This window comes from Lissotriton vulgaris, chromosome 9 (assembly GCF_964263255.1).
Source record: "Lissotriton vulgaris chromosome 9, aLisVul1.2, whole genome shotgun sequence".
NCBI lineage: Eukaryota > Metazoa > Chordata > Amphibia > Caudata > Salamandridae > Lissotriton > Lissotriton vulgaris.
Window position 1 is genome coordinate 282,268,726 of NC_141697.1, and position 23,153 is coordinate 282,291,878.

The following is a 23,153-nucleotide window of genomic DNA, read 5'->3' on the forward strand; positions in this document are numbered from 1 at the left end:
ATGTAATGATTCTTGTTGTAGTTACATTACCTGTTGTACTCGGAATAAAGAGATCTTTAAAAATATATATATTTTGGCTACAAAATTATGCGGCTCAATATTTAAAACTCGATGTCCCAGCAGTAGGACAGATCTCCGAGTTGCATCGCTATCAGAAGGTGATGGCCTTCTGGCTAAGGGGGAAGCTGGTGCTCTCATATTTTGTTTGAGCTCCAAAACCCACACTGCAACCCCGTGGGGACAGAAAGCAACAGTTAAGAAGAGAATTTCAGTAGTGAACAAAGCACTCCATTGAATGCCCAGCTCTTGCTCGCTGTGCGGTTTGAAACCGATAGCGCTTTCTTCTTCTCGGTACCTCCTCCGAGGAGATCTGAAAAGTCCAGCACTGTTCCCTTTAGGACTGATGTTGTTCAGTGAGTGATAAAAAATACTCATGTGGTGGTGAATCTCTCTACAAACTCATTAGATAAATGATCCGCAAAGTATTACAACTCCTTTGTGTGGTGCTGCTTTGTGGCTATGACGTTCAGGATGGGGATTCGTTACGTTTTTTATAATGAGGGTGTGATTTGGGGCGAATCTCTACAGCTGAGGATGAGCTTCCTGTGCCTAGTGGATGTATCATCCGCGCCGAGTGGGTAAGTGTTTTGTGGCATCATATTATGAAGAAGAATGATTGGTCTAAATGGAGGAGGCACTTCCTGGTTGGTCTTGTTGGAGAATGTGTCGTATCTAGGCAACTTTGTGTAAGAAGTTTGGTCTGAAGAGTGGAGGTGTTGTCTGTAAGGAGGATGTGTGGTCTGCAAGGTGGATTCATAATCGGGCCACAGAGTTTTGATCTGTGAGAAGAGCTGTAGGCTTGTTGGGGAAGATATGATCTGATGTTTTTGCCAGATTGGGGCCTCGTACCCTGTAGCAGTGCATGCACTGTAATGAAAAGTGTGTGTTTTATTGGTGGTGTGTGTGTGTGTTTTTAAGGTGGAGTGTGTTTTAGAGGTGGCGTGTGTTTTTTTTTAGCAAGGAGTGTGTTTTAGAGGTGGTGTGTGTTTTTTTACGGTGGAGTGTGCTTTAGAGGTGGTGTGTGCTTTTTTTTAAGGCGGAGTGTGTTTGAGAGGTGTTGTGTGTTTATTTTAAGGTGGAGTGTGTTTTATAGGTGGTGTGTGCTTTTTTAAGGAGGAGTGTGTTTTAGAGGTGGTGTTTAGTTTTTTTAAGGTGGGGTGTGTTTTAGAGGTGGCCTGTGTTTTTATTTTAAGGAGGAGTGCGTTTTAATGGTGGCGTGTGTTTTTTGTAAGGAGGAGTGCGTTTTAGTGTTGGTGTGTGTGTTTTTTGTAAGGAGGAGTGCGTTTTAGTGTTGGTGTGTGTGTTTTTATAAGGAGGAGTGCGTTTTAGTGGTGGTGTGTGGTTTTTTTTAAGGAGGAGTGCATTTTAGTGGTGGTGTGTGTTTTTTGTAAGGAGGGGTGTGTTTTAGTGGTGGTGTGTGTGTTTTTATAAGGTGGAGTGTGTTTTAGTGGTGGCGCGTGTGTTTTTCCAAGGTGGAGTGTGCCCTCTGTAGCGCAAGATTTGTTATACATTTCCTATAGCTATGAATATGGCTGTTCTGGAAGGCCTGCTGTTTATGAAAGGAGGTCAGATCCGAGCATTCAAGGAGTCGAGGAGCTTGACACTCAAAGCCGTCACCTCACTTATTATGCTTCAGGTAAATCAGCCGCATTTTGACTGCTGGAATAAAGCGCTGAGCACTTACCATGACTGATTGAACAAAGGAACACGCAGCCAGACACTGGCAGCTGACCTTTAAGGAGCCTCGGGCTATGTCGGTTCTGCAGAGAGCCACCTTTAAGATAATGAGACATGGAGCGTTCCAGTCACTTTAATTTTCCTTTTCATTTGTTCTGGTAAGTGCATTACAGGGCCTCACTGGGCAGGTCTGTCCCTTTCTGCCATTCACACCCCTGGACTGCCCTGCTGCTGAGAACAGAGGCTCATGTCAAAAAGATGTAAAGGGATTTAGAGGACTTACAGCAGGTAATCTGTCCTCTGTTTTTTATTCACCCTCAGAATAAGGTAACCTATTGGCCAGTAGGAAAAGGGAAACAATCTGAACATCTGAACTCTCAATGGCCAGAGGGGCTGGGGAAAGTAGATTCGTTTTCTGCCTGTATAATGATGACCCGAGAATAAAGAAGCAGGTGTGTGAAGGGTAAAGAGTGTTGAAGATGGCCAAAGGGCTGTGGGATGGTGCACTTTTTCGGCATGGTAGCCGATCACTGTGCTGCCAGTAATGGTGTCTGACTTAGGGAATTGGTGGTGCATAAGTTTACATTTCTAGTCGATTCAGCAGTTTTTTTCGCCGTCTTATTCTCATTATGTGTTGGCTGTTGTTGTAGTGTTGTGTGTCGAAATATTGGATTGTAAAATATAGTTGATCAAAAATATTGTAGCCAGAATACTTACTGCCACAATATCATGAGGAAAAGCATAAATAGGTAAGCATAGATTTAGTATCCTTAATTTTACATCTATCTATCTATCTATCTATCTATCTATCTATCTATCTATCTATCTATCTATCTATCTATCTTATCAGTCTCTCTATCTGCCTGTCTGTCTGCCTGTCTAGCTCTATCTACCTATCAATTTATTGTGAATGTTCATATGTATAGATAAGCATAGAGTATCCATACCTACCAATAGTGGGCATGCATCGTGCGACTCGCCCCAGTGAGATATCCCTTGACCCTCCCCATCATCTAGGACCACAGAGAGACATTAGGCCGATAGTTGGTCTTCACGGCGTAGTCTTTATTACACCTTAAAGCATTATTTATTCTTTAATTTTTCCATTGTCAATACCTTTGACATTTTATTCAAGCATAGGTAAACAACCACAGGTAATGTAGCCCCGAAGAGGTAGGCTCCGTCCAGCAGCGGATTGTCTTTTCATTCCAGAATCAAACTCTCTGTGCTTGCTGTGCCAGCAGGCCCCAACTTGCACTGTTTATCAGCAGTAAAGCAGTAACTCTGTAACTTTCCAGTCCTCCATCCCGGAGGCACTTACCACCAGGGCAACGCTTAACGTCTTGCCCCCACCAGGGTTCCGGACCACCGGATACCCCCGAAGGTCTTTTAATACACACCCGGCATCTCAGGTAGGGCAGGAGAGCCAGGACCACCAGCAGGTCAGTCCCCCCTCCCGCCAGCCTGGAGGCCCACATTGAAAACTCGCCCTGTTCCAGGGTCAAACAGTCCATGCAAAAACAGGAGTCCACTCCATTTCTTGCCCGGGACACCGCCCGTCCTTTTCCTTAACCTTAGGGATGGGTGGGTGGGAAAAATCACCGCTGGTCTGCTGCTTCGGGAGTTGCTGGAAGGGACAAAGAGGGTTTCCTGACCTCTCCCGCAGCTTTTATTGATGCCTGACGTCAGCAGGACCCAGGCCTCACTTCCGTCCACCTACAGAAAAATAGAAAGCAGACTGGCTCTCGCCCGAGATGCCACTAAGGGTGCCACGCCCCAAGGTGCGGGTGGCACCAGTCATAGTGGGCATGCATCGTGCGACTCGCCCCAGTGAGATATCCCTTGACCCTCCCCATCATCTAGGACCACAGAGAGACATTAGGCCGATAGTTGGTCTTCACGGCGTAGTCTTTATTACACCTTAAAGCATTATTTATTCTTTAATTTTTCCATTGTCAATACCTTTGACATTTTATTCAAGCATAGGTAAACAACCACAGGTAATGTAGCCCCGAAGAGGTAGGCTCCGTCCAGCAGCGGATTGTCTTTTCATTCCAGAATCAAACTCTCTGTGCTTGCTGTGCCAGCAGGCCCCAACTTGCACTGTTTATCAGCAGTAAAGCAGTAACTCTGTAACTTTCCAGTCCTCCATCCCGGAGGCACTTACCACCAGGGCAACGCTTAACGTCTTGCCCCCACCAGGGTTCCGGACCACCGGATACCCCCGAAGGTCTTTTAATACACACCCGGCATCTCAGGTAGGGCAGGAGAGCCAGGACCACCAGCAGGTCAGTCCCCCCTCCCGCCAGCCTGGAGGCCCACATTGAAAACTCGCCCTGTTCCAGGGTCAAACAGTCCATGCAAAAACAGGAGTCCACTCCATTTCTTGCCCGGGACACCGCCACAGGGCGAGGAGCTCACTGGCGCACTCGCCCTCCCCCTCCTGCCGCTAGACCACCCTAACTGCGCGGACCACATTTGAAATGGGAATGCACTTCTGTATTTTATAAATTAATTGAACTGTTTGTCATTATCCACACATCTTGTGTTATATGTAATGGATTTTTGTATGTACTAAGTTATAAAATTAGGGAAAAAAAAAAAAAAGAAATTTATTTCAATATAAAAGTTGAAACTTAAAACAATAAAATATTAGAATGTATCAATATATATCTTCAGTGTCAGTTTAGTCTTTAGCGTTTAGTTTTCTTTCTCTTTAGTTTAACAGGCACAAAACCCGGTGCAACTTTGTCCTTTTACTCCATACTTACATTGGACCGAACCATTATGGCTCCATTAGTTATCAGGGTCAACTTATTTATGACTGCCCGTATGAATGAGGGTCCAATCCCTGCGATCCTGCCCCCCCCTGGGAAGCACCTGAGTATTGTTGGCATACACCTCACTCTATATGATATCCAGCGTCTTTTGAATATGGCCCTGCCCAACTATATAGGGCAACCTTACAAGAAGTGACAGAGACCCGGAATGGGTGCCATGCAATGTGCTATGGAGGTAAGTCCTATAACTGCAAACCATGTCCCGCCTCCGCCCTTTCCGGGTGGAGCCTGTTGGTGTCGGGAGAACAAGCTAAAGCCACAGGCAACACCTCTGTGATGTTAAAACCCTGGTCAGTGACCAATCTCTACCTCACCTCCGGGTCTCTGGTACCCCATTCATCCCTTACCCATAACATGGCCACGTGCCTGGAGGCTTGATAATTCTCTTCCTGCTAACGTAAACCTGGGTGCGTCCTACCTACCTCGTCCTGCACAAGGAAGACAGATGTACCAAGCCTGTCCTGATTGCCGAGCAGATCCTTGTGTTAATCCAAGTACTTGCTGCTGTCACGATCATTCACCTCTCTATAGCCTGTGGTACCCTGACCCGGACCCTATCTTTTAAGAGGGGGCAAACCACCACCCTGTTATAATGGTTTTAGTTTTGAAGTGCCACACCCAGTGGTGTCTTGCATATCTCTTGCTCTATATGCCTTCCAAAAGCACCCGCTAGTTACAGCGGAGCACCGTATTGTGTTTTACCCTGCTTGCCCATTTAGAGACCTAATGGATGAGTGGCAAGGCCAGGTTACTTGGAATACCACCGAAAACCCCTGCTAGCTCCATGAAATTACTGCCTATGCGCTACCATTTTTTGGATGCCTTATCTTCTACAGTAACGGAAAACCCCCTTGCTGTGTTGGATCCCATGCCATCATGGCCTAACTGAAAATAGCGTTTAAAATACCCCTTTACTTTAGGAAAATTTGTTCGCCCCCCCAGGGCCCAAGCTGAACCTTTCCTGCTATCCTGATTAAATTAAGATGCGCTACCATTTATTGGATGCCTCATCTTCTATTGTAACGGAAAAAACCCACTTGCTGTGTTGGATCCCCTGCCATCCGGGCCTAACTAATAATAGCGTTTGAAATACCCCTTTCCTTTAGGAAACATATCTAATACTGCAGCAAAAAGGTTCGCAGCTGAGATTGCTTCTCCTACTATCCTTCTCAGTCAGAGATCCACGGAGACCAGCTGCGTTTGTAGCTCCCCCCGGACGCCACACTTGCTCATGGCATTATCCAGCATGAGGTAGCCCCCCATGTTTCTGTTGCCTTATTGATACCCCCTGCTATTCTCACACTTATCTACATTTATATACTCTCTTACCGCCCATTCTCCAATGAGCATTTGGTTTAACTTCAGGGCTGCGCCAGCAGGCCACAACCCAGATAGCCTGCTCTCTTTACGTTAACCCCCTTCCGGTCAACAGAGCCGCAGGTGAATAATATGCCCCCACTTGGGCAACCAGCGGCTTCCAGGGTAGGGCTGGAGAAGCCAAGGCCACCAGCAGGTCAGCCTCAACTCTCCCGCCAGCCCGGAGTCCATGATGATTTCAAAAACCTGTTCAGAGGTAAAAACTGTCACTGGACAAGAAGTTCCCGTGTTATTCTTGTCCGGAACCAAGTAACACCCATGGACCACACCATAACGTGTGAGTACTGTAATGCGTGACTTTGGCCAGACCAAGCTCAGCCTACCAGTGTGAGTACTGTAATGTGTGACTTTGGCCAAACCAGGCTCAGCCTACCAGTGTCATTTGTGATGCTTGCACTTGTGTGATCTGCAGGATAGGTACAAAATGTGTAGCCCGCCCTTTACGGGCAGGGGCCCACATATTTATCAGCTGATAGAACTCCTACACGTGCCATAAATGTAGGTGTTTGTGTAACAAAGTAACTCTGCGAACTAGTGTCTCTTCTCTTCACTGACAAAGCCAAGCATGATTTTGAATTTCAAGCTGGCCATATGTGACGCCATGCAACAGTACACTGTTGTTTACTATCATGTCATACATTGCTGAAATCTTATAAATCGCCCTGACATCATAGTGACGTTTACAATTGAGACATCATGACATTTGCATTTATCAGTTGTGTCACAGGTTCCGGTATCAAACTACAGCTCCTTAAAGTCAGGCTGACAAAATGGTGGCCCAACCCCAATACTACAATCGAACCGAAAGAAGCTTCCTATTTGCGCTCTTAACAGAATAGGCTAATTGTTTCTTTGATACGATTCCTAGTTTGTCTCCTTAGAGGTATTAATGCTACTTTTACCGCTGGTAGGTCCTAGTTGTTACAGTCTTATCATGATAGGCATTTCCTTATTTGTACCTTGTAGACCGCATTCACAGAAGCTTTTTGTGTAATTAAATTCAGTGTTGTGCCATACAGTTAATTTGCAGTGGCAATATCCATTTCATGATTCACAGAATTGGGAATAGTGAGGTTTTATCCTTGCAAATAGGATGTGCTCAAATGGAAATTCCTCCAGTCAGAGACTGTATGTCACCAGCAAAGGTAAGGTATTGTGTTTATTCACCAAATATTTTCAAGTAGGTTCCTGTGCTGAAATGTGTACAAAAGTAAATTCCTGAGTGGCTAAAGATATCTGTATTTCGAGCTGGGAATGTATTTTTACTTGAAAAGGATGTCTCCCTGATTAGCGAAATGATTTTTCTTTGTGCCTTCACCCTCTGAATTGCGCATGTGTTTTCCATGAAAGATCTCTCCATAAAATTAAAGCAATTAAGGCCGAGTGTTGCCATAAGTTACCTTTCACTTAAACCGGAGTGGTAAGTGTAGCGAATAGTTACGGCTTCAACAGGATTGTACCCGAGACACATTACATACTCCCCCCTTTGTTTGGATTGTTAATTCAATACCATATCTCCTCTGCCTACGTAGTACTCCGGATCTCACCGCAGCTGTCGCTCCTTCCAAATGTTAAACTTGTTACCGTAGCCATAGGCGCAAACTTTTTGTGCTCGAACTAACTATGTTTTATGGCTCCGGAGGTTGAAAGACCTTACGTACCCGATGTAATGTATCATCTGGGACTAACGCTGCCATGAAAACGTACCCAGGAACAAACCGCCACCTCTTGGTGAGATGCAGTGTGTACCATATGGCAACACAGATGCAACGCTTTGATCCTCTAATTAGCACTGTGTCCCTTACTGCCACTAGTGGAACCCCCGCATCTCCACCTCCCTAAAGCGAGGACAGGAAACCCCTGCCTACCGTTCTCGGTCTGGTGAAGAGCGAAGGGCCGACCCCCAAGCACGATTGCGTACTATCGGACCTCATTCACTTCTGTTTTTGGAAACTGCATTACATCTGAAAACATTACCGACATCCATTCTCGCTCATGCATTATGCAATAATTGTTTTCCACCTAAGCTCGAAACCGTGTCTCACCGGCCGAAGGTGAGGACTCTGATAATTGAGCCACCCTCGCACACGAGTTATTAGACCCCGTTCCCACTCCAGCCGCATGGCCAACCCAGGCTAAAGTGGATGTAGGAACCGCTAACTCTGTTAACTTTTAACAAAATATCATGCTACAACTATGCAAAGTATTACCATTTCGTCCGTGTGATTTCCCCCAACCTCCGTAAGACAATTAATTTTTCCGGCTCAACAGTACTCCCCCGTTGGTGCCGCCAGCGTAAGCATCCATACTGCCATCATTCAGCTGCTTGCGGGAGGTCCGGATTTTGCTCAGTGACCCATCTCCCTTTATCAGCCTCCCCCAAACACGGACCGGAGGAGAAAAAAAAAAAAAAAAGTCATAAAACAGATTGCTGATACCGGGTGGCAAATGCACATACTTAATACTCGACGATAATGTTGCCCCATACCAGCCAATCAAATCTAATTTCTCAACTATAAATCATGGAATGACACAGATTCTCACGACAAAATAAATAGCTCGCTCCTGACGGATAGAGGAGTGACGAGTGCATACCGTGCTTATTGCTTTGTGCTCCGACAATAACCTAAGCAGAAACCATGTGTTCTTTATTACTGTGGTGTTAAAACAGTTCACCCTACCTATGGAGCTACTGTCATCCAATATTCCTATATATCCGATACCGACATATTTATGAATCCTGGCACAGTACCAGTACTCTCTCCATGTGTCATTTTTTACCCTGGCATTTCTTACGGTAGGGCATGCAAATGTGTACCAGTTTTGCATAATAATGGGACGAACGCGAAGCTGCAGAAATATATATGAATTACGCGCCTCTGCTCAAACTGCGACGATATGGCGAGCCCTAACAGAGCCACGGAGAGCGTGGGCTGATTCGTGAATCAATAAGGTATTTTAACAAATCAGTGTAGGTTTTGGTAAGCAAATAACAAATCTACTGACCAGTACGGGATCGAACACGCAACCTTGGCGTTATTAGCACTAAGCTCTAACCCGCTGAGCTAACCGGCCTTGCTCCACATGAATTGTGATTTACCCAACAACATTTCGCGCCAAGGGATATTTCCTCACCCAGAGCCAAGATTTACCTTGTCTCCTAACTTGTGCAACCCCACGCGCCAAAACTCCCCCAGGCATCCGGTACACAAAATCATGCATTAACTTAGATACGCCCCCGTGCACGCAAGGCACTCAAACCGGGGCATCTGGTTACTTGGTTTAAAAACCTTGATGCCAAGAAATCACGGACCCAACCCCGCGACCATCCGAACCATTATTCTCCGAAACCCATTAAGCTCCGGACTTCCTTTCGTGACCTTAAGTGCTAAAGTCTGGCGTTCCGATCACGTGTACTCCATACCCGGTTGGCTAAGCCATCAAGCCACAGTAAACACTCTGCGATGACTATCCTGCCCCCCTCGTTATTTCCTATCCGAGCCACGGTTCATCTCATACCGCCAATTATTTACTTAATGCCGGCCACGCGACACACCTCCCCCCGTTGCGTCTGGAATTAAAACTTCCACCGTGACTCTTTAACTTAAATACGACTACGCTATGAGGCCCCTCCCTGACCCCCGAAACAGCCTACTAACCAGCTTTCATAGAAATCGGAAACCCGGAAAAATCACCGCTGGTCTGCTGCTTCGGGAGTTGCTGGAAGGGACAAAGAGGGTTTCCTGACCTCTCCCGCAGCTTTTATTGATGCCTGACGTCAGCAGGACCCAGGCCTCACTTCCGTCCACCTACAGAAAAATAGAAAGCAGACTGGCTCTCGCCCGAGATGCCACTAAGGGTGCCACGCCCCAAGGTGCGGGTGGCACCAGTCATTGGTACTAGCCCTCCCAATTTGGTGGCAGTCAATAATTTAGCTAGCCTATTTTTGTAGGCTGATATTTCTGGTAGAATGTTGACTGTGGTTGTTTTAGTTCCATTTTACAAGGGTGAAATTAGATACTTATGCTAGATCTCCCTTTAACTTAGCAGGTTGTTTTTATTAGCATGAAATATTACAAGAGCAGGACTTTGATAGCGCACATCTTGGTGATTGGCAAAATCCGTGTTTTGAGGCAGGTGAGTACTCATGGAGGGGGTGTTTGAATGGAAAGATGTGATGAACTAGTTAAGCAGCTTGACAGAGAAAAGTCACAAACAGAGGCGTAAATGTAGGTTTTGGTTTTGAAGGACCTTTCACAAGTTGTGCTCGAAGATGGATAGGAGTTGTAGTGGGTTGAAATATAGTTTTGCAATGATGTCAAAATGGAGGGTCGATAAAGTCCTCCAGGATCAGAGTTGTCCCGCTGAATATCGTCATGAATGCTATAGAATTGGTATTGCGTAACATCTGTAAATTTTTGTCAGAAGGAGGACTGGAATTGGATGCAAAGGCAACAGTTTTTCTGGAATAGGAGCTTCTGTTTGGGACGAAAATAATCCAGTGAATGAGTGTATTTAAGATGTCGGCCGAGTATGAATTAGGGAGATTGTGGAGAAATGAGTTGTGAAAGAGGAAAAGGATGTGTGATAATCAGAAGGCAAATATGCAGAATGTTTAATAGAAAATACACAAAACGCAAAAATTTGGATCTATGAGACAAAACAGTTGCTTAAAAATTGTCCAGGCCTAATCATGATGTCATTAATCATTATGAAAGCTGCTTTCTCATTGGTTATTGCTGCAAAATATGTCCACCAAACAAGCAAGGAGTAAGTTTGTAATGCTTTAGAAGCTGGATGTTCTGATGGGTCTTTTTTTTTTTTACTACACACAATGTTTTCTGAAGATGTTCACATGCTCACATGTTGTCGCTCATGCCACAAGAGCATCACAGATTCAGTAGTAAAACATATGCCCCCTATCATCCATTTATGACCATTTACATTGAATGAATATCAAATACCCGCTTGCACTGTCATAAGATAAGAATGTCGTTTCCTGTGTAAGAACAGACTAGGATCTATCAATGTTGTAAAATATTCAAGGCAATATATTAACAAAACACTTTTCCTTTCTGGGGTGATGTCATTTCTTGTTTCTCGAAGGCTCAAAATATCGTCCCTTAGAAAAGCAGGGATAACGTTCAACCTTTAGTCATAGCATTACAAAGATCAGAGGCCTTCAGGCTGGGATGCCACATTGTGTTTACTGAACATGTTTTCTTTACCCTGACCATGGTACCATAACTGGAAAGACCAGCTCCCATCTTTAAATGGAAACTCACATTTTTTTATAAGATGAGTTTTTTTTTCTTTATATTTTCTGACTACTAATCTTTTTCACTGAACATAAGTGCAAGCACGACCAACAAAAATTAAGATGCAATTTAGCCCAGGACAGATTATACTACTAACCTATACTACTAACCTAAGGAAAACAAATATACGTTTTTTCCATCATTGATACTTAAGACATTCTTAGTTATTGGAAACACTTAAAATCCTTAAATTTTTCCTTAACAAAGATGGCTATTTAAATGTACCGATGTTTCAAAGACCGGACTGTATATTCTATTGGTCATTTAACGCATCACAATTCTATTCACCAGCAAAAGATCAGGTCAAGCTGTAATGTTCAAAAGTGAAGAGGAACATTAAAACCCATGAAGCCTGGGAAGTGAAACTGGTGATCCATGGGGTGCCAAATCTTTGAGTTACAAAACACCAAAAAATTAATTTCTTTTTTTTTGTTTCTTTTATTAACTTTTTAACAGCTATAAAGGAATGAATGTTACTCTTTATGTTGTCATTGGTTTTATTGGAAAAGTAAATGCATTCTATTTCAAAGGGTGCTAATTATATCAAATAATTATGATATTGTGGTAGTTAAATAGTGTAACATAACTTGGTCAGCATGGTAAGACCATTTCTAATGTGGTACCTAAAATGGACATAATTTGCAATAAATGTTACATTTATTGGTATCTTCTTAAAAGTGTTAATAAACAGTTTTTCGTAGAAATAAAGATGGTCTAAAAATAAAATTTAACATAATACAGTATCTAGGTAATTTAAAATTGGGTATCAGAAATGCTAGTTTGGAATTCCAGAGAAAACTCGGGTCAAAATCTTTAAGTTCTTTCAGTTGCTGACTTTACTTTAGCTTTGTTTCTATAGTTGGAAATTAAAAACAATCTTGAAAAAGAGAAAGACAAACTGGTATTGTCAGTGAACAGTAATCTTCTGTACAAAAGTGTGCTGTGTCGTAAGTAGTGGTGTGATAGATGTAGATGAACATTTTATTTAAATTGATCTAGATCAACTAGTGATAGACAAAATACAATTCCTTTGCAAAACTTTTTATCATTTGCACATTATTTAAAAATATTTTCTTCCCTGCCTCAACATCAAACACTCAAACAATATTTATGCTTGAGGCAATAAATATTTGAATACAATACGGCAGGGCAATAGATGAGCAATTGGAATTTGCGCCAGACTGAAAAGTAGAGAAAGCATTCTGGCATTCAAACAAGGGGTGAGAAAAGTTGTAAATCTTCTTTCCACAGTCTTCCAAAGGTTCTTTGAAGCGTTGAAATTTTTATGAACCTCAGTAAGTTGTTACAATTCAATACAATAGGTCTGCAAAATATAAATTGCTGCAGTTGCAAAACCAAAAATTATTGGGAAAATGTGCCCTTACAATGCGATTCAAGAGGTATATTTCTTTCATGAAAACTTTTTTTTATTGTAAAGCTTTATATTTCGAGCCTTTTATAATCTCTTAACATGCAAAATTTGTTTATTATTTTTATTTACTTAAATTTTATTTATTTTAATGATATTTTTTAACAGTGCTTTATCACTCCTCAAGAGTCTCGTGATGATGTTGCCTTATAATACAAGACTGTGTGAGGGTAGGATACTAAGGCTCAGTAAAAAAAAACAGGTTTTAACGGTTTCCCTAAAAATCAGCTGATGTTTATTTAGCCTGTTTCCACCAGTAACACCAACGCTCCGCACTCTTTTACTTCGAGCAATGTTTAACCGAGAAGAGGCAGAAATAGTCCTACTCATACCCAAATGGTGACGCAAAGATCTATGTAATAATTATATTTGATTTCTGTAAAAGCCATAAGAAATTAGGGGTGGCCCAAACACGAGCAATGCACAAACGAGCACATATGATTAAAATTGATACAAATGAACCCGAATGACAACCTCTATCCTGTATTACCCCCAACACAATTTCCTTCTTTATTATCTGAATGCTGTGTCCAGCCAAAATTGAAACAGCATGATTAACTTTAAGCCAAAATACACTCAGCCCTGTACACATAATGAACATATGTCATAAGTCAGCAGCATACATTTGACACTTTGGACAATATGCTTTTGGTGAAGATAATTGATTCACAACCCATTTAAAAATTAGCTTGGAGTACAGAACTGCAAAAAAATTACCCAGTGTTGCTGTAGCTTCAGGTTGACTGAAGCTACTGCTGTATCTATATTCGCCATGGATTCCTGTATTTCATTACTATTTATATTGATTTGAAAAACCCGACTTAACTCTGCTGCAATTTGTATACCATCATCACTGGCAGTAGTTAAAAGTTTCTTATAGGCTTTACAGATTAACCCCCAGCCAAAAGTCTGAAAGAGTACACAAAGTATCTCAGAGGGATTTGGTATCTGTAATAAACCCAAGCCCCTTATTTATAGATACTTAAAAAACGTAGTCTGTGGCCGCTCATACTCTTCCTGCAAGGCAGAAAACGACCGAACCCTTGTCCATCATACAACTGGCCAAGTTGTACTATGCATCGGCTTTGCCACCTAGTTCCAACAGAGTTGTGAAATACTTCGGGTATTGCAGGGTTCCCCCATAACCTAGTGTATACATGCAAATATTAAAAAGAATATACCTTAGAGATATCTTGCCATATCTTAACAATATCTTTCACACTCTTAAATCGCACCCTCTTGAAATAGTTGGGATCAGTGGTTTTGTATAACAGAAACCCCGCATCAGGGCCACATGCCATTTGATAGGAAAGCCAGATAATGCCACTATCAGGTCCCTTGAGCAAACTTTGCATTCAACCAAAAAACGCAGCCCAAAAATATAATTTAAAATCTGTAAGCATAAGCCTGCCATGAGTATCATATAGTTTAATAAAACGTAAGGCTCTCCTGGCACGCCGATAACTCCAGATAAAGCTACATATAGCACCTCCAAGCATTTAAAGAATGCCAGGGGTACCCTCAATCAAACAAACAGGTGTTTGTTAAGTGCTACTACTCACCCGTAAGTGTCTCAAGGCTCTGTGGGGTTGGGGGTTGCAGGTTCCAGTCCATCAAGAAGGGGGTCTGTCGAAGAGCCAGGTTTTGAGGTTTCTTGTGAAGATGGGGAACGATGTTATCTGTCTGAGGTGGAGCAGAAGGTCGTTCCAGGCTCTGGCCGTGCAGAAGGAGAAGGAGTGGCCTCCCGATCCGGTCTTTCTGGTTCAGGGGACCACTCTGTAGGGGAGCTGGGCTGATCGTAGGGTCCTTTGGGGTGCGTGGAATTTGAGTCAGCAGTTCAGGTAATTGGTCCGGTGTCATCGAGGGGCCTTGTGAGTGTGGGTTAGCATCTTGAAGGTGACTCTAGCATTGATGGGGAGCCAGGGGAGTGTGGCAGTGTCTTGGTAGGTTGAAGACCAGTTTTGCGGTGGCGTTTTGGATGTTCTGTAGCTTGCGGGTGAGGTTTTTGTTTATACCGGCATAGAATGCGTTGCCATAGTCAAGCCTGCTGGTGACCAGGGCGTGAGTGACGGTCTTTTTGTGTTCGAGGGGGATCCATTTGAAGGTCTTATGTAGGAGCCGGAGCGTGTGGAGGCAGGAGGACGAGACTGAGTTGATCTGGCGGTCATTTTGAGCTCTGAGCCCAGGATGATTCCCAGGTTACGAGCGTGGTCCGTGGGGGTGGGCGGGCTTCCTAGTGCGGGGGACCACCAGGTGTCTTTCCAGGCATCGGGGTTTGGGCCCATGATGAGTACTTCCGTTTTGTTGGTGTCTAGTTGTAGGCCGCTGTTTTTCATCCATTTGGCAATGGCTTCCATGCCTTCTCAAAAGTTGTGTCTGGCAGTGTTGGGTTCATTGGATAGGGAGAGGATGAGTTGGGTGTCATCTGCATATGACACAATGTTGAGTCTATAGGTTCTGAAGATGAGGAGAGCAGAGCCACTTAGACGTTGAAGAGCGTAGGGCTGAAGGAGAACCACTTGGGGACTCTGCAGGTGGTATGTGTAGGGTCTGAGAGGAAAGGGGGGAGTCTGACCCGCTGCGTTCTGCCGGAGAGGAAGGAGCGGATCCAGTCGAGGGCCTTGTCTTGAATCCCTGCTTAGTGGAGTCTGCATATTAGGGTGCGTTGAAAGGCTGTGTTGAACGCCGCTGAGAGGTCAAGGAGGATGAGGGCAGCTGTTTCTCCTTTGTCCAGATCGGTACGGATGGCGTCTGTTGCGGCGAGGAGGGCGGTTTCCGTACTGTGTTTTTTTCTGAAGCCGGATTGGAAGGAGTCGAGGATGTTTTGCTCTTTGATGAATGTGGCAAGTTGGCTGTTGATGGCTTTCATGATGACTTTCTCTGGGAATGGGAGCAGGGAGATGAGTCCGTAGTTTTTGAGGTCGGTGGGGTCCGCCAAGGGTTTCTTCAGGAGGGGGTTGATCTTAGCGTGTTTCCAGTTGTGAGGGAACAAGGGGGTTACCAGGGAGCTGTTGATGGTGTGGCACAGCATGGGCTCGATGGTGTCTGCGGCGCTGTTGAAAATGTGGTGGGGCAGGGGTCTGTGGGGACCCCGCAGTGGATTGACTTTATCATCTTCAGTGTGCCTTCGGTGGTGAGGGCTGTCCAGTTGTCGATCGCTGGCTTCAGGGTTTTGAGGGTGGTTGGTTAAGGTTCAGTGTATTGGTTATCTTTATCAAAGTTGTCGTAGATGCTCTTAATTTTGTGGTGAAAAAAGGTGCTGAGTTTCTCGCAGAGGTCTTGTGAGGAAGGGATGTCGGTCGCTGGTGGGTTGAGCGAACTCCTTGATGATTTTGAAGAGTTCTTTGCTGTTGTGTGCATGAGTGGAGATTCTGTCTTCAATCGCTTTTTTCCTCTTTTTTTTGATGAGTTGGTGGTGAACGTTGGTGGCGGATCTGAAGTTTTTGTGGGCTTCTGTGTATTTGGTGTTCCTCCAGGCCGTTTCGAGGCGGCGGCAAGTGCGTCTGGACTCTCAACGTTTTGTGGTGACCCATCTAGCTTTCTTGGCATGGGTGTTGGGTTAGTCGTTTTCTGCGATGGTTGGGGTGGAGTTGCTGAGGGATGAGTTTAGCTGGGGTTCGGTGATTCTGGTCCAGTTTCTTCATGGAAGCAAGTGCTGGTGTCTGTGGATGATTGGTGTTCTGAAGGTGAAGTGGACGCATCAATGGTCAGTCCATGGGAGTTCGGTGGTGTGGCTGAAGGTGCTGGAGTTTCCTGTTGTGGAGAGGGGGTCGAGGGTGTGTCCTGCTGAGTGCGTGGGTTCGGTCACGATCTGGCAGAGTTCAATGTTGTGGAGGTTGTCCAGGAAGGATGTGGTGCTGGGGTCCAGTTGGCTGTTGAGGTGGAAGTTGAGGTCTCCCAGTAGAGTGTAGTTAGTGGACGCAATGGCATGCGGGGAGATGATGTCCGTGATGGAGTTCATTTTAACAATATTACATCTCCCCACAATACTAATGGGAAGCCTATGCCAACTATGCATATTTGAAACAACCCTCTTTAACAATGGTTCATAAATGAGCACTATCACCTTGTCTACGTGACTACAAATGCAAACCCCTAATTATGTTGCTGTTTGTCTAATACCCCAAGCCACTGGGGCCGCATTTGATTTATAGTTCAATATTGTTTTTGTTCTATTAAAGTTTAATTTATAGCCTAAAAACGACCCGAAACGCTGGGCATCTGAGGTAATCTCAACTATAGAGTCTTAAGGTCTACTGGAAAAGACTACTATATCGTCTGCGTATGCACCCAGTTTGAGCTCTATGCCATTGAGAAATACTGGTGGAATCCTTGCATTACATAACAAATGTTGTACAAAGGGCTCAATGTAAAGAGCGAACAACAACGGGGATAAGGGACACCCCTGTCACGTGCCCCTTTGAACTACAGAAGAAGATGAGGAAAGACCATTAGCTTTAACCAAAGCTGTCGGATTGCTATACAGTTTCTGGGTTGCTGAGATAAACCTTTGACTGAGGCCAACCGTTGTCATTGTTAGCCATAATGATCCCCAGACCACCCGGTCGATGGCCTTCTCGGCATCTAGCATAAGCATCCCAACACGCTGTTCTAACCGGGCAGAAATGTCAAACACAGAGATAGCTGTATTAATGTGGGCTGCCGTGTCTCTGCCTGGAACAAAGCCATGCTGATGCTCTGACACTAAAACGTGGATAGGCGGGACAATACGAGATGCAAGAATTTTTTGAAAGATTTTTGCGTCGGCATTTGTCAGTGATATCTGCCGATATGAGCTCAACTCCTCTGCCGGTTTCCCATTTTTTTAAAAAAACACTATGATATTAGTAATATTCTAGGAGGGCGGAACATCCCCCACTACATGATCTCATTACATAGTGCTAGAAAAACCGGTAAAAGCCTATTTTTAAAAATCTTATAGAATTCCAGTGGAATTGTATTACCTCCTAAAGCTTTACGGGAGGTAAAGTATTAATTGCTCCCTCAATTTCACCTTGATCAACATCCCTTTATAGAGGCTCGGAGAGAGTGCAGTTCAAGATAGGCATAGCGCTTTCCTCAATATAACCTGTAGCAATTTGATGGTTAAAGCAAGTTAAATTGTCATACAAATCGGCATAGTATAACTTAAATTGTTCAATTATATCCTCCGATCTAGTATAGACTAATCCGTCTCCCCATTAACACGGTTAATGCTAGATCGAACCCTCATATCAGCGATTTTATTAGCTAGCAGATGCCCAACCCTTTCCCCATACTCATACTGTTTGGTTTAAAACTTATGATAGCTATTCGCTACTTTATCCCTTAAACATCCTTTAAGTTTAGCTTTGACGTCTATCACCTGATGATAAATCAGCTGTTCGTTCTCCAGGGTCTATTAGAACAATAGCCCTAGCATGCTTTTGCTGTAAATCTTGATACGTCTTGTGTCTTTGTTCCAGTGAAGATAATCCCTATCTATTTTTTTTATAATATACTGCAACATAGCTCCTCTAACAAACACCTTCAAAAGCAGCAGCATAGGGCAAGCAAGCTCCTGTTAACTTAGCAATGTTGACAATGTATCCAAAGGGACTGATAACCCCATATAACACCCTCCCCCTTGCTAAGTCAGTACGACATAGACAGAAGAAAAAAAACAGAGTTTAAAAGTCATGCAGTATTCCTAATATCGGTGAGGAACTTCCACAAAAATTAAAAGTCAAAATCGGAGAAAAATTAGAAAGTTCGTAGACAAAGCCAAAGGCACATTGAGCTAATGGAAAACAAGTCCATAATGCAGACAGCGAAGTTGTGACGACCTAAGCAGTTAATCCATGAATTCACTTGTGCAAAGAAATGCAATTCCCCCTTACAGTTCATCCTTGTCATTGGTAGAAAAAAGCAATGATATCCAATTAAGTAAGTCGAAGGAACAATCATGTACCTCTTAAGCAGGAGCATCCAACACCAGAAGTGGGAGACTTGTGTGATATGCAATGAAACCACTTTGTAGAAAAGTCTGCCCAGCAGCACAGATATCCCATTGAGCCAAGATTCCAAGTAAAGCTGCATGCGTCATTTGTCCATCCACAGAACAAGCCACGTCATGCGCCTCCAAAAGGACCCATCAACCGGCTGAAAACAGAAGAAAAAAAGTTTCATTGCCCAGGAGAAATGACATCTCTTGCAATGAAGCACAGGTTGCACACAAGTATAGTATGCAAAGCGAAAGGTCAAGTCGTACCGGACGCCAAACATTGCTAAAGGCAAGCATCCAAAAGCCTCATACTGGTGATTGCAGTACAGTTGGAGCTGGGCCGGCCTATGCATAGCCTCAAAGTGAGCAGCCATTACGGAGCACAAAGAGGAGAAGCAGGACAGCAGCTTCTAGGGCCAATTTTAAGTGACTCCCGCCGGAGACGCTGGAATAAATAAAATGAATAAAAGCTGGTATTACTCTGAATATAGTTTGAACAGGGCAGACCATGCCAGATCTCACACATTTAAAAAAATGTGCAAGGCCTGTCGTCTCAGATGCATTGAATATTTGTTGAATTAGTCCCACACAATGAAGTGGGAGGACAGTTGTAAGAAGCGGCTGTATCTCAGTCGAGGTCGGAGCCACCTGCAATCCCTGAATGTTTCTCTGGCGGAAGTGAGGGCCACCTCCTGTTGGAATAAAAGAGCTTTGTGCCTGCTCAACTTGTTGAACTCTGCTTTCAAGGTCGGCATGGAAGGCCAAAGTGTAGAACCTATACTCCCTTGCGGGGGCGGGGTAGAGACATTGCTACAGAAAGTTGTGCGCTGGTACACTGTAGTTGCTCCGACTTCCTCCATAGTGCTTCTCAGTTCTTTGTTTTTTTTAAATTTGCAGCTTTCATGGTGAATTGTCCCACATGACGTGGGAACGGCACACCTGGCGCGCTGATGTGTTTATCGCTGTTGGGCACATCACAACTTTTTTCACGTTCAGGTTTCCTTTTTTATCAGCGTCCGCTGGCGTGTTGAGAATACGCAGTTAACACGGCGTTAGTTTCCTGCGATAGACGGGGTTATGTAATATTGCGTTAACCTAGGTTGCCGATGATTATCGCACGTTCTTGAGAATATCTCCCAAAGTATTTCCAGGAAAACTCCAGAATCTTCCAAGAAGGCAACAATGGCATAAATGCTTACATTTGCTGAGGTGCATCCAGTGCTTGGTGCTTGCAACTGGCTGAGTAATAAATATAATTGCTAGCTAGAGATTTAATGTTTTTCATGGATTTTTTTGTCACCTTCATGGTAGAGCACCTGTAAAGTGGTAATGTTGTGTTTGTAAAGTTCAGCACAATTTTTCACCTAATCTGCCACTTGTTCCCCACAAATCGGGGACAACAATTTACAGTTTGTGAACTATAGTCAAAGTATACCATGAGAATAAATTACAAAAGCAGTACATTATTGAAAATGTTTATTTAGGATAAGCCAGACTTGGAACATCAATGGAATCTTGTTCCTATGAATCCTTTCTTCTATACTACATCCTTTTTTCCCTTTCCGTGCTCAATGATTAAAGAGGGGATTTCACCAATATGAAGGTATGTTGGGCTGCTCCAGTTGATAAAGAGAGACACACTCTGACATGCTTCTTTAATTTCACACTCCTGTCTGTGTTTCAATGCAAAGTGTAAAGTCAATGAACACTTATAAATATTAATCCACCTGTTAAACTAACATGTCTCGAATACTATCATACATTTCAATAGTCACTCTTGATTGTAATTACACATCCTAATTATTTTACGAAACGTTGCTTTGATGTGTTTATTCATTATTACACCTTTAGGCCCAGAATTTTAATGTGATGTGAACTTAAAAGACAGAACTTGCTTTAAAGTTCCTTTGTAAACATAATTAATTGAGTTTTGCAGCAATTTCTAGTTTGTCTTATATGAGACTTGTAAAATACATCTTGTACTGCCCTGCAGTCCAAAATAGAGATGTGAAATCACTGGAGTTTTACAAACTCATAACTGAGCAAGACTATTGTGTTGAATCTGAATCTGAACATACATTTTACCTCAGAATTAAAACATATAAATGCCAACTATGATATCAATTAATACAATGAACACTAATCGTGGTGAGCAATTCCGTCAGTTTTGGATGGCTAACTTAGAAAAAACGAGGCTGATTTGAGATTTGATTATAGAGTATATAAATTGACATAGGTTTTCTCGGTACTTAGAAATAAGGACATTCAATCACTGATCAGTAAAGAAACACATGCACATACATAAGGCAGTAGTTAGTATTATAGATAATGATGTGTACATTATAAATATTTACAGTATGGATCAGCCATCATTACAAATTGATTCTTGCAGAATTATCTATTTGTTTAAAGTTATGTTGGATTTTGTTTTTAAAATGTGGGCTACTGGTAAGTAGCATATGTTTCTGAGACTTTGATTCTGTGAGTATTTTGTTTGTGTATTTGGTTAAGAAACAATTGTTTCGTGCTGCACGTTTGGTACAAACTGGCTAATGATGTAGTGGTTTTCTTCAATTTCCCTTGGATCAACTAGAACTGGCGGAGGTACTGGAAATGAGTGAATGGCTAATGTCAATGTAATGTAATGTCTGCTTTCAACTGTGCTATCTTTGCAACATAATACAAAGCTGATAGTAAGGAAATCGACTTACCATAATAAGGATTTTGACCACTGAGCATTCTGGAAACAGTTTTCTTCTAACAAGATTTTAAAAAATCATCCATGGATAGGAAAAAAGGCACTGTTCTTGTATTAGATGTTTTATGACTTCATTGAAATGTATAAAATGTGTTTAAACTTTTCTTTAAACTTTAAAGGGCACAGTGATAGTGAGCGTATCCAAATGGTAAAACAGAAAATCCCATTCAAATATAACCGACCTGTAGAGGAATGGCTGCAAGAAAAAGGTAAACGTTGTTAAAACTTTCATTTTAAAATTATATGAATAGAAAACCCCATTTGTTAACGCCTGCATTTAAATGTTTCTTAAACAGTAACTGCCTGCTTCCTAAATGTTTTAAGTTCCATTTTAATTTCTGTCTGCGTTGGAAACCCATATGTTATAAATCATGAAGTAATACATTGCCATTAAAATATCGTTAAAGGGACTAACATTGCTTGTGTTTAATGAAAAATATGAGCACAAACTGGCTAAACCAAGTAGGTAAAATTCTGTACATTATTACTTCAATTTAAACTATAAATTAAATATTTTTTAAATTCATCATTACTGTATTACAATATTGCATATGCTTATTCCACATATTTCTGATAACTGGGAATTTTCAATCCTGTAAAAAGTGAGTTTTGACTGCTTAACCACTGATATAGAGCTGTCAAATATTAATGATAAAACTATCTTTTAATAACGTTATAGAAAAGAGGTTTCACATTCTTAACCTTTTCTTTAAACTTAAGTTAAAGAGACCCTTGAACCTTCATTCTCTTAAGAATTATAAATTAAACATAACAGTCTCTGGCATGATAGGCATTTAAGTTGACACTTCATGGAAGTGGCAGCCTGAGGAGTGAGCTGGGGCCTTGGCTGATTTTTGTGTGTCTATGTTACACCACAAACTGAAGCATGCACAGTGCAGCGGTGTAGCCTAGGAACTCTGGTCTTACCTTTGCTCTGGATAATCTATTCAAAAGATCTGAATGTTCCAGGCAACACTAAAAACGCCAGTATCAAAATATAGTAGATGTGGTTGGACTGGGAAGGCTACAATCCAATTAGTATCTTGGTCAGTACCTTGTTGTAGCTGTCATGTCTTCACTGTGCTTACACTGGACATAACAATGGACCTGCATGATTGCAATAAAGAGCATATTATTAATCAATACATTAAGCAATCCATCAATCCTACTGGCTGCCCTTTCTGAGTTGCTTGTTTCTAAAAATGTTAATTAATATTAAAACATAAATAATTTACTCGAGTTATCTTAGTTTTTAAAGTCCCTTTAACATGCAACAAAACAATGGCCTAAACATTTTGTTAATCTGCATGCCTTAACCTGTAACAGTGATGTTTCACCCATGTGCCTGAGAATATTTCTTCCACTGGTTTCTTGTTCTTTTTTTATTTTATCTCGATCATTTGAATTTGAGCTTGTAAGCATGACAGGCTTTTTCACCCATAATTCATCACGTCTTAACAATGTCTGGCGCTCTGGTATGTGTAATTCTTTTTGTAAAAGCTAATCCCTTGCAGGTCCGAGGGTAAGCACAAAACCTGTTGTAAACACCCAGGATCCACAAATAGGATTCAGGAATGTTGCTATGTTCTTTCTAGGCAGTCCTTCTTTCAAAAGATTGTCAGCGCTTCAAATCTTTATCATCTTAATTGCACTCCAATGTTTATATTGAGGGAACATCTTCATGGCTCGCTTCTATATGTATATTTATATA

General features: G+C 42.6%; 1 protein-coding gene across 23 annotated transcripts in view; it reads left to right on the forward strand.

Annotated features, from left to right (window-relative positions):
- NRXN3 (neurexin 3) overlaps positions 1-23,153 on the forward strand; it is a 2,233,908-nt gene that overhangs the window by 2,077,296 nt on the left and 133,459 nt on the right. For all 23 annotated transcript variants that reach the window (XR_015299916.1, XR_015299918.1, XR_015299917.1 and 20 more), the window contains one exon: positions 21,562-21,651. Coding sequence is in view for 18 of the 23 variants with exons in the window: in XM_086937585.1 (XP_086793711.1) it covers positions 21,562-21,651 (90 nt within the window). In the remaining 5 variants the exon portion in view is untranslated. The remainder of the gene's footprint in view (positions 1-21,561; positions 21,652-23,153) is intronic.